We start from the raw sequence: 11,780 nt of genomic DNA on the forward strand, positions 1-11,780 counted from the left end.
TTTTTCTTGGATGTGTATCATATTACCTTTTAACTGTAGTTGCGTGAGCCAGCAGTACATTTTAATATTTATGCTTTTCCTGTTTCAGTTGGGCTCAGAGATGACCACTATCCTGCTGAGCTTCATGTGCAACAGCTCCTGCATGGGCGGGATGAACCGCAGACCTATCCTCACCATCCTGACCCTGGAGACTCCAGAGTAAGTCAGTTTTCTCTCTCGTGTGGCCAGAAGCGCAGCACAAACCATTTCTATGGTGATGTTGTTTAACAGGTCATCTTGGTTTTTGGCCTATTTTATCTTTAGAACTGCTCAAGAAAAGTCTCATCTTACAGTTTGTTTGTGCAGCACAGAAAAGCCGTTTGACCCTTACTGCATTGCATGTGCTTCTCTAGGGGGCTGGTTTTGGGCCGGAGGTGCTTCGAGGTGCGCGTCTGCGCTTGTCCAGGCAGGGACCGTAAAACTGAGGAGGACAATAAACAGAAGAAGGAGAGCGGCACCAAAGAGACGAAAAAACGAAGTACGTTTATGCTGGTTTCAGTTTCTGTTTAGTTTTCTTCCTGACCTCACTGATTTATTTATTTATATCTCCTAACCAGAGAGCGCACCACCTCCTGACACCACATCCACAAAGAAGTCCAAATGTACCTCCAGTGCTGAGGAGGACGACAAGGAGGTTTTTCTCCTCCCTGTAAGTAAATATGCATACAAGTACACTGAAATTCTCTCTCAGCCTTTCAATTTCATGACTTTCCTCTAATTTCTGCCGCAGGTTCGTGGGCGTGAGCGTTACGAGATGTTGAAGAAGATCAATGACGGTTTGGAGCTGCTTGACAAGGACAGGTAGGAGGCACCCTGGAAACTTTTATTGGATATGACAACAGCTACTGCAGACTGACAACAACAGGGAGTCGGTCTCAGCTGGTTCCAGTTGTCAGGTGTGCCTTTGGGCTTTACTGTAGTAGAATTTATCCTGTTTTCATCAAAACCTGGAGTCTCCTAATCCTGACACTAGAGGTCGCTGTGTGTGGTTGTTAACCATCCTGTAAACTGAAGCACATACCAGCATAGCTCCACATTACGTATTGTTTATGATGATCACACTATAGCGAAACATAGCTTTTGTAATAAATTAGCCGTGTCGTCTTGATGGTCCGGGTGTCTGTTTTTCATGTTGTATGAAAACAAAGTTGACGCTCTGGTTTCACATTGTTTGATGTGAGCACTTTTAAACTACTGTAAACATGGCATTGCTACAACGTAGGGTGAATCCCAGTATTATATCAGGTGTGTAAGTATAGGGTGACAACCCGTGTCCACAGTTAATGTAGAGATCAGAAATGGCTGCATGAGGGCTCTAATTTAAAACAAACTCCTTACAGGCAGCAACTTCAGGGTTATACAGATGCAGCCCAGTGTTGAATACCCAAAGGTAGCATAGAGTAAATTAACATGGGCTATTTAATTGGCCATGCCATGGTTTTGTGTTTGTGCTACCTGTAACCTTTTGGGTATTCAAAGCGGAAGTTATGCTTTCGGTTTAGCAGCTTGGATGAGTGCACTGGGATGTACATTGGTCCTAAATATGTTGCATCATTTTATAACCCTGCTTTCTCTCTGCAGCAAAAGCAAGTCAAAGGTCTCAGTGAAGCATGAGGTTCCTGTGCCCTCCAGTGGAAAGAGGCTGCTGCAGAGAGGAGAGAGGAGTGACAGCGACTAAGATGCCCATCACCTCAATTTCGAAAACAAACGTCACGTTTTTGTCTCAGCCTTCAGGTTTCAGGTTTCAGGTTGCCATCCTGCCTCAGTTAAACGGTTCCTGAAACTGTACTGCCTGATCAGTCACTGTAGACTGACATACTCTTGTGTTCAGTTATGTTTTTCTTTTCTTTTTTTAAAAAAAAAAAAGTTTTTGAAAAAAACAACCCTATGTTGGTAATTGGGTTAGAGCCGTTCAGCATGGTTTGAGTGAGATTAAGAATGATCCTTGTCATAACGAGTCACTGCCGTTTATTTAAATAAAGTTGAAAGCTAGGCTTGGAAAACTTGAATGGAATTTGCCTCTGATGTTGCTGTATTACTGTGCTACAGTCCTGTCGCACAATGTCATTTTTTAAAAAAAAAATATATATTTTGCATGATTGTCTGGGAAATGCAACCACCTCTGCGCAACCTTGATTCATATGCAATATGTAATCGTGTTTGTGTAAAACAGAACTAACCCATGGTATTAACTGATCATTCTTTAGTGGGGCTTTTTTTTAAATTTTATTTTTTTAAATAAATGCAGATGTATCAGTTTTCACCGTCACTCTTTTTGTTTCGTCTGTTGTTGGGAACATTTACTTTTAGTTATCAGTTAGATTTGGTAGATGAGGGGCTGGCTGGATCATCCCCTGAATTAACGGTCTTTTAGTATAGATTTTATTACAGGAAAAAAAAAAGACAAGTGTCTGATGTTATAAGTTAGTGTTACTTGAGTAGTCACACAGTAAATAGATGTAATGAGAACAAATTTTTTTTCTTTTCTTCCCCTTTTGGACCTTTTTCATAAAAGGAAGTGAATGTGAGCTCTCACGTTTGCATGTAAACGTCATGTTGATGTCCCCGCTGACCAAACAGTTTTTACACTGCCAACAATGTGTTAAAAGGCATTCCTCTTATTGTTTTTGATTATTTGGGGAAATAGTTTTGTATAAGAGGGTTTCTCTATATTTTTCTGTTATTTTTCACTTTTGTATTGTACTAATTACTTGTAACTTTAAGCTTTAACGTAAAATAAATGCGATAAGGATCACTGTGGTTTTGTGTTCTGTTGGACAGCATAAACAAATATTTTTCTGTGCTTTGCAAGTCTGAATTATAAATGCAAAACTGTTGCTATCTAAAGGTTCCTACAGTTGAAAGGAGCCTTGTGACACCAGTCAAATGTGGGGTTTATAACCTGTTTTATTTGCCCGCATCACAAACCGAGAGGTCACAAGAGATGCGTCTGTAGACTGGGTGAGTGGTGAGCCATCAAATATTCACCTTTAGGCTGTTGTTTTTGATTAGCTGGAGTTTTTAGTCACTTTGTTTTTTGTTTTTTTGTTTTTTGTTTTCCTTCTTCTAATACAGTATCAGTCTGGAAGTGTACAGAGCACCAATATGGGGAAGTTGCAGGTGAAATTTTGTATTTTTCTGTGCTGGGGTGAGTATTTGTAGTTTATTTTTAAAAATCTGATCTGTATGTCCGAAAATATTTTGTGATCCAGTGTACAAGGAGACATCAAGTCCAGAATTTTAGGAATGTGATAGGTCTTTATTTTCATCATATGTGATAACTGACCAATAATTAATCTATTTGTCAGTTTATTAAACTCCTGAGATTCTGTGTCCTTATGTGGGAACATTACGTTTTGGCTTTTCTGCACCCTGTACTCAATTCTGCGTGGAAACAGATGTTTTAATTGAGCCATAATGCAGACCACTGCTGTTCAGTGCTGTGCTTTAACTTTATAACGCTTAGTTTTTGTAAAATCAAGTTAAACCTGAGGGTTGTGACTGGGAGCATGTTTGTGTGAAAGTGTTCTTATGGTCACCATTTAAAGGTATTTTAATCTGAAAATGTTCATGTTTCTTAGATCTCTGTTATTCCACTCACTACACTACATGATATTATAGTCTCTGTAAGCGTAGCGCAAATACAAGATGACGCCAGCGTTGCGAAAACTCTGGAAAAAAAAGCTAGTGATGCTTCCTGATTGGTTGAATGATAACTTGGAAAGCCTGTAAAAAAAACAAACAAGCAAACCTTTGCCTGCCGTTTCCTTCCTCAGCTCTGACGTCGATGTACAGCGATGCACAGCGAGAGTATTTCATCCAGCGCAAAAATCTCACCTGGGTTGACGCCCGAAACTACTGTCAGGTACAGGCTAAACCTGAAATTTATGCACTAACGGGCTGAAGCATGAAGCTGAGCTATACCACGTCAGTTTTATTCACTAAGGCAGATATGTGAGAGGGGATTCAATATGGAATTGAAAAAAAGGTTGGCGGTGTGGAAGTGCAAGTTTGTGGATGCGATAACTCGAGAAGCAACTGACATAGGAGTTTGAAATTGATATCCTGGGTGTATCTACTAAGAATCTCCGTTTGAATCTCAGTGACCGTGAACTCAAGGTCAGAGGTCAAGTTTTCTGAAAATCTTGTGAATGTGATAACTAAAGAACAAGGCAACATAGGGTTTTAAAACCATAGGTGTATCTGCTAAGAGACAGGTGACCACCAGTGTTTTCCAACGTCTTTTCCTGGTGGTCGTCACTGGGTTTGAGATCATCCTCGGGATCAAACAGACCCTTTTTTATATTTTCCAATTACGGCCTGAATGGATTTGGGTTCCCTTTGATGAAAGGATATCAATACCTACAAAGTAGTGGCAAAGGAAATTTTACTTTTTGTACACTTGTATCACAGGAATAATAGGAACATGACTTGCCTAACATTTGGAAACCTTGGTTATGGATTACACTAGCAGCTGTTTGTTAACTTAGAATAGCCTAAATGCTAGCAACAGGTTTCAGTATGCAAAACTGACGTACCAGGTTATATTTGAAGCAAAAAAGTTATTTTAGTTGTGCTTGTGTCGACTATGTGCTTACCTGTGTGTCTAAATGCGGCGGATATATCTTTAGCACAGGTTGTATGTCTGTATCAAACATCATCTTGCAGTTTAGAGCCATGAGCCACATCTGTTGGTACATGTGAGCAATTTTAAACACTGGTCTAAGACTTAAGACAAAATCTACTAGTATATAAATTTGTAGCGCTTTTCCTGTCATTTTTCTCAACTTTATAGATTTAGTTTAATCTAAATTGTTAAAGAAAACCATCTCATAACATGAAATGCTCTCCGGTCTTTGGCCCGTCTGTAAAAGACTGACAGTAGCTTTTTGTGTGTGGCCAGGCCTGCTTCAAAGAGCTGGTGACACTGACTCCAGACAACATTCAGGCCCTTGCCCGGGACATCACCTCTGACCACTGGATCGGTCTTCGCAAGAACTTTAACTTCAAAAACAACTCTATCGACAACTCCACCGGCAACTTAACCAGCACTGTTGCAAGCTACACAGAAAGCTACTTCACCACACACTATATCAACAACAGTGACTCCAGCAGCCCCATTATGAACTGGACTCAGTGGGCCAACGGGGATCCCCTAGCCTTCCAAAACTGGTACCCTGGCTGGCCGCTGCCTAAACCTTCCCCAAAACCTCCCAACAAAACCGTGTGCTGCAGCTGCTCCTGCACATGCCCAGCAAGGCCAACAACACCCATGACTACAAACGCAGAATTCACAACGCCCAACACGACAACAACACAATCAGGACATAATGTGACAAGTTGGAGTGATGACCCGGCTGAAACAACTGAATTCACACCAGACTTCACTGACCAATCTGTTGTTACCGACGAAAGTACAACACACGCAACAAGAACGGAAAACATGACGACCCGAAGAACAACTCCATATTTCACCACAAGTGCACCCTGGACGACCGCTGAGATGCCATTAGCAGCGCAGTGTGAGAAGTCGCCTGTGCAGGAGCCAGAAGAACCTGAAGACGAAGACGACAGTAATGATGAGAATTACATTGAAGACTCGTGTGTGGCCATGCTCAGCTTCGGGCCGTGGATTGAAAAGAGCTGCCTGGAGCATCTGCCATTTATTTGTTATGAAGGTAGGTCACAAACTGTATGGGTGCACAGATGCAGATACATGCTAATTTATCACACAAATAAAATACTACAGTTAAAACTAAGGCCACGCTTAATGCTTCCATTTAGGAATTTAGAGGTTCAGTTACAGCCAGATGCTGTGAGCACTTTAGGTGTGTCTAAACTCAGTGCTGCAAGTAGTGGACGTGAGGACAGGTGAGACCTAGGTGGCGATCTCTGGCTATAATGTACATCACCACGGCCAATCATCTCCACTTTCTTCTTTTGGATTAAACCAAACACCATGTCAGTGCAAATAACTCATACCAACAATCAAGCACGGTGGTGGTGGGGTGATGATTCAGCTTGTCATGCAGTCACTGCGTCAAGCTCCTCTGAGCTCCTCTGTATATGAAAGTTTGCTACAGTCAAATATGAAAGCATTTGTTTGGCAGCTAAAGCTTAACTGAATCTGATTGAGAGCATATAAAACACTAATCACCTCACTTTGGTGATGATCTAGCCACTTCATCAGATTTAGGCGTATATGATTGACCTTTTTGAGGCAATACTTTAAATTCGCCAAGTATCCAGATCTAGATTGTGTTGAATGCAAAATTACATATAACAATCATAGTTGCCTGTTTAGTGTGGTGGGTCAAGACAGGAGTAGGCCTACTAAACCAGTCAAACACAGGTTAAGACCATAAATTCATGTATTTCTTATATTTAACCTCCTAAGACCTGAACTCCTTCATGGCATGCATTTTTAATTTCTCTTTGCTATTTGGGCTGATTGGGAGTCCTAGGAGGTTAAAGAATAGGAGTAGTTTTATTCTGTCATATTCAGATATATGATGTTTTTATTCATTATGGGCTCAGAACATTGTATCCTAATGTCCACTTTATATTTCCTGCCAAAAAAAGCCCTTGAATATTCCTTATTTGATCTAACTGTAGGTGACTTTATTACACGTAGCGTAAACAATCATTTAGAGGAGGTAAGCTTTATACACCACACATTTTATTTTAGTATCTCCCTCCTCAACTCTTCGGGGCATTTGTCCTTGCCTTCACGTTGCTGTCTAAGTAATATTCTTCATCATGTTTTCAAACAGATCGCTTCATGGGACAAGTCAGCGTCACCAATATAACTTTTGAGAGCGCCAACCTGACATGGTTGGTTGCACCGGGCGATATCAGCCATTATCGGGTAGAGGTCGAAGGTCAAAAGGATAACAAAACATGGGAGTTTAACGTCACTGATTTGACCTGTGGCCTCTCCAACCTGACAGCAGGCACCTCCTACTCGGTCCAGGTGTTCCCCGTCAAGTGTCAAAGAGACCTCAACCCAGAGAACGCCACCTTCTACACCAGTGAGTTTCAATGGACGTGAGAAATATAGATTTATTTACGCACCTGTTCACCTGCTTATAGTTCTGATAATATACCCCGAACAGCATCATGTAAACACCCAGAACAACACTCACGCTTAAGATCACGAATTTGCCGTTACTGCACTACATGGTATATTTTAAGTTTACCCAAAGTTTATGTTTTTCTTTTCTTTATGCTTTCCCCATCTGAGCCTGGTTCAGCCTGACGTTTAAAAAACATAAAAGAGAGAGACACTGATGATATCTGTGTTTTTTTTTCAGTACCTAAGGCAGTCACAAACCTGACAGTCAGTTATGTGGAGAAAAACTCTGTCTGTCTGAGCTGGGAAAAACCACAGGGAAACGTGGATTTCTATCGTCTGACTTACGAGACCACCCTTGTTAAAGTGACAACAGAGACAATAAAGGTTGAGCGTTTGATACCTGGAACCCCCTACAATTTCACTGTCGTCTCGGGAGTCAATGACGCATCTAAGTGGAGCTATGAAGCTCACGTCTCAGCGTATACCAGTGAGTTTTTGCTCATTCTTTGTCACGTATACGTCTGTGCTATGCATGTAACATTCATATCTGTTTTTCTTCTTTTAGTAGCAGGAAGTGTAATATGTGATTGAAACCAGTGAAAGGCGCCGAAAAGCTTGTTTATGCCTAAACGAGGAAGTGGTTTACAGTTTGTCCTTTCTTGCTAACACAACATGAAATTCAAATCAGCAAAGGCAAATGAGAGCCACTGCTGACGTGAAGAGAGGCGCCTGTAAAGTTTTCCTGGTGGATGTGTCTGTTTTGTGCTCATCTGTTTGTTCCTGATTTCAGAGCCTGATAAAGTTTACAACCTGACAGTGTCTGGTAACACAAAAGAGTCGATATTGGTCAAATGGGATCAACCTGTGGGAAACTTCACAGATATCCTTGTGGTAGCTAACTACACGAATAGCACGTATGTATTTGTAGAAATCCAGCCACACTGTATGCACACACATTTTTCTCTAAGCAGAGTTCATGTTTCTCAGACTGTGAGGACAAAGTTTTGCACCCCTTTGATTTCTTGATTAACTTATAGGAAGTTTGCCAAAAATAAAATAATAATATACACATATGTAGCCTGTTGTGTTGTTTGGTCATTTAGATTCCTTTGCTGTTTGAGTTGCCCAGCTTTTGTTTTTTTGAGAGATCATCTGCAAAAATGACCTAAATGTTGACTTTAAATGTCAATTTTAATTCCTGTCAATGTTCCATGTATTTCTATTACATGTTTTTGATTGATATACATTGACTTTTTATATTTTCCTCAGTAATTAATCATTGAAATAAATAAACCTTTAAAGTTTTGAAATATAACTCGCTTGGCAAACAGAGAATCGTTTTTACGGCGCCTGTCTTCGAGGGCTCAAAGCCCTCCCTCCAAAATTCACGATGAAATAAAAAAACCCGTGAAAGAGTTTCAACGGCAATTTCCAAAAATCACGATTTGGTCACTGGACCAGTCTCCTTCTGGACAATGATGCGGTGATAGGTAGCTTCTGATTTTGAGGTTAACTGTCCCATCAGGTCTTCTTATTACAGCTAAATAGATCTTCATGTTCAGCTGGATGAAATGAAGAGTGGAGTTTTGGGTATGCGCTTTAGTAACAGTTTCTCTTTGTGACAGGAGCCTGTTTAATACAACTGTAAAGTCCACTCAGCAGAACGTGACAGTAACAGGTCTGCCACCGGCCACACATATATTCATCTATGTGACCGTGCGGGTCAACGAAGACCTGGTGGGAGAAACCAAAATAATCGACAGCTTCACAAGTAACTCTTTCTCATTGTTCAGATTGATTTCATTGTTGATGCACAGAAACAAATAAACGGGAACTGTCCCACGCTACACTGATCGCCTCTAATCTGACTGCTTGTCTATTTTGTAGCTCCTGGACCGATTTCAAATTTGACTTTGACTACAACTAGTGATTCCCTCACTGCTACCTGGGAGCCTCCTGTTGGTAGCGCTTTAAATTTCACAGTTGAGCTCTGGCTCAACCAGATACTTGTAAATAAAACAAGTGTATCAGACAAAAACATCATATTCTATAATCTGAAGAATGCTGCCAATTACTCTGTGACCGTCTATGCAGTGAGTGGACAATTTACCAGCACGCCAGTGTCCGCCTACAAGTTCACCCGTGAGTCACTTTTGTCATCTTCTGTGGTCAGAGTTGTTTGGTTGCCACCACCAATGTTTACAAGCAGAAATATCTAAATTCTTATTCTAAAAAGCAAATCTGTGAATGATTGTTACGCCACTGAGAAAAAAGATTTCCACGCAGAGCTAAGTTAAAATTTTGATGTCAATGTAAAAAAAAACAACTTCAGTGGCAGAAACGATCTATTTCATACAAGTCTGATTTAGCACAAAAAACATTACTTCATTACTCTTATGTCAGGCTGACTTGACTGCAAAATAGTAATGAGAAATGGCTTTCTAATTTTCTCCATCTTCTTTGATTTTAGTGCCAAATCCTCCTATTGATCCCAAAGTCACTAGTGTCAGTAACGACAGCATCACCTTTGCCTGGGACGCACCTAAAAACACATTATCACCCACGTATGGTGTCACACTCAACTCCAGCTTCTGGGGTCACAGTTGGAGTAATACAACTGATAAAACCACGTTTACATTTTCTGGCCTGACATCAGGGACCACCTATAATTTCAGTGTGTACGCAATCGCTGACGGACGGGAAAGTGCCCCAGTACACTGTGCAGGAGTCACAGGTAAGATTCTTAGCTTGGAAGAAAAACTGTTAACAACGTGATAGGTGACACTTGGTAGGAGTTAGCTCGTCACTTGCACTTTTTTGAGCTTTCGTGGTGTTTTATTCTGTTTCCCGTGTGTTTTATTCAACTTTCATTGAAAGTTTCATTTTGTTTTGTGTGGTTGTGCAGTTTTTTTTCCTGTATGCTGGTGTTTTCACAAGTTGCAGTGTGTTTGACCCTTCAGGGCCACTGTAGAAATAATCCTTATTATGGGAAACTGAAGAGAAGAGACTTTAATGAATGATTTGCAAACTTTTCCAAAAAAACATCAAGATTAAAAAAAGCTCTGCCTAAAATCGGTCACGGAAATTGTCCGCCCCTGGATGAGCCTGGTTCTGTTAAAAAGGAGTTTTTCCTTGCCACCATCGCCGAGTGCTTGCTCAGATTTTAATGAAATAAGAGGAGTCATACTCCTTGACTTCATCATGGATTTAGATTCTCATTAGCTTGCGCAGTACAGAAAATAGTGAGAAGAAAACTGCTGACTTTCTTTCTGTACTTCACGCATGATTATGGGCTGGGTCAGGTTTGAACTTCTTTTATTATTGTTCCAACACCAGTATTCACATGAGGTGAAAACTGTCTTAAGTCCCATTTAAAAGCCAACAAGTGTAAGAAGACAACAAAAGATATTCAAAAGCAAGGAATAGGACAACGTATGTACATCGTTCATTAAGTTTAAATAAGAAAATGCCAAAAATCAGTGTCTGGTGGATAGTCCCTAAGTCTCAGTCACAGATCTGTCGCTGAGTATTAGAGACTTGTGGTTCAGAAGTTTTCTGCTTCCAAGATAAAACAGGCTATTTCTTATTTGATGTTAAATATTTAAGGAGCTGAACTCAGTTATGGCTTTTGAAAAAAGTTACTTGGCCACTTTCTCCATTAGATCTAGACAGCTGCGCTTTCCCCATGAATTGTAAGCGAGTAGCTGTCTAGCCTGGCTGGATTTTTCCACCTCAAAAAGAAGTTCTGAGCCACAGAAAGGAACCGAAAGGAAAAACATGATTGTGTTTTATGTAGCTTTGCTTTTTACTTGACTTTTTTTTTCAAAAGGTGAACTCCAGACTCGAAGTAGAGGACAGATAGAGTTAATATTATCTGATTTGAAATTTGATGATTGCATTTCATACCAGGCCACTTATCAAAACTGGATAAACAGTTCACGGAGACTGGCAGTTTGAAAATCAGCAAATTAAGCCCTCTGGTCAAGTTTTGCAAAATAAAGTAAATAGTAAATAAGTGATTAAAAAAGGAGGTAATAAATGTAAAGGTACTTATTTAGATCTCTTCTTTTTTTTTTACTCAATTTGAACACCAGGCGGTCTCAATTTTTTAACCTAACATGATCGATGATAGATGGATTGGGCTCTAGTAAGTTGGAAAAACTACGCTTTGACACCCCAGGAATCAAACCAGAGACCAAGAGATGACCCGCTCTACCTCCTGAGCCACTGCTGCCACATGCACTTTAGTCGTTTCTGGTTTCAGTTAAGATATTTATGTCTTAGATCTAACCTAATAGCGTATCATGAAAACAATTTTAATCACCTTCAGCGACCCAAAATTTCACAAAGAGCAGAGAAATGCTTACAGCCTCTGCTCACCTGCTGGGTGCTCAGAAAGTGTAGAAAAGCACTATATAGCAACCGTTTATCGTTTACAGTGAGTGTGAGCTTTTATATGACTGATAGAAAACTCGCTTGGCAGACTGAGAGAAAGAAAAAACAAGATGCTATACGAGCAAAAGGTGACGGCTGCGAAAACATATCGGACCAGCTAGTCCAGGATTTTTATTTTTCTGTCCATAGCTGTATTTATTCCACCATATGCAATTTTTACCCATGAATGGAAGCATGCCTTTTTCTTTCTTGTTTGCACATCTCACAGTCT

At 40.4% G+C, this 11,780-nt stretch overlaps 2 protein-coding genes across 2 annotated transcripts; both read left to right on the forward strand.

Annotated features, from left to right (window-relative positions):
- Window positions 1-56: 56 nt before the first annotated feature.
- Window positions 57-2,794, forward strand: LOC102203120 (cellular tumor antigen p53-like). Its single transcript, XM_005749774.1, has 5 exons — window positions 57-198; window positions 393-517; window positions 597-688; window positions 770-840; window positions 1,621-2,794. Exons 1-5 carry the CDS (start codon window positions 71-73, stop codon window positions 1,715-1,717), a joined length of 513 nt encoding a protein of 170 aa, XP_005749831.1. The 5' UTR covers window positions 57-70; the 3' UTR covers window positions 1,718-2,794.
- A 139-nt stretch (window positions 2,795-2,933) lies between these two features.
- Window positions 2,934-11,320, forward strand: LOC102207934 (receptor-type tyrosine-protein phosphatase eta). Its single transcript, XM_013915069.1, has 11 exons — window positions 2,934-3,000; window positions 3,115-3,187; window positions 3,816-3,904; window positions 4,943-5,717; window positions 6,813-7,070; window positions 7,353-7,601; window positions 7,905-8,057; window positions 8,718-8,885; window positions 9,002-9,256; window positions 9,585-9,848; window positions 11,247-11,320. Exons 2-11 carry the CDS (start codon window positions 3,145-3,147, stop codon window positions 11,318-11,320), a joined length of 2,328 nt encoding a protein of 775 aa, XP_013770523.1. The 5' UTR covers window positions 2,934-3,000; window positions 3,115-3,144.
- Window positions 11,321-11,780: the final 460 nt, after the last annotated feature.

This window comes from Pundamilia nyererei, unplaced genomic scaffold, assembly GCF_000239375.1.
Source record: "Pundamilia nyererei isolate P.nyererei 1_Seehausen unplaced genomic scaffold, PunNye1.0 scaffold00254, whole genome shotgun sequence".
In the NCBI taxonomy this organism is placed as follows: Eukaryota; Metazoa; Chordata; class Actinopteri; order Cichliformes; family Cichlidae; genus Pundamilia; species Pundamilia nyererei.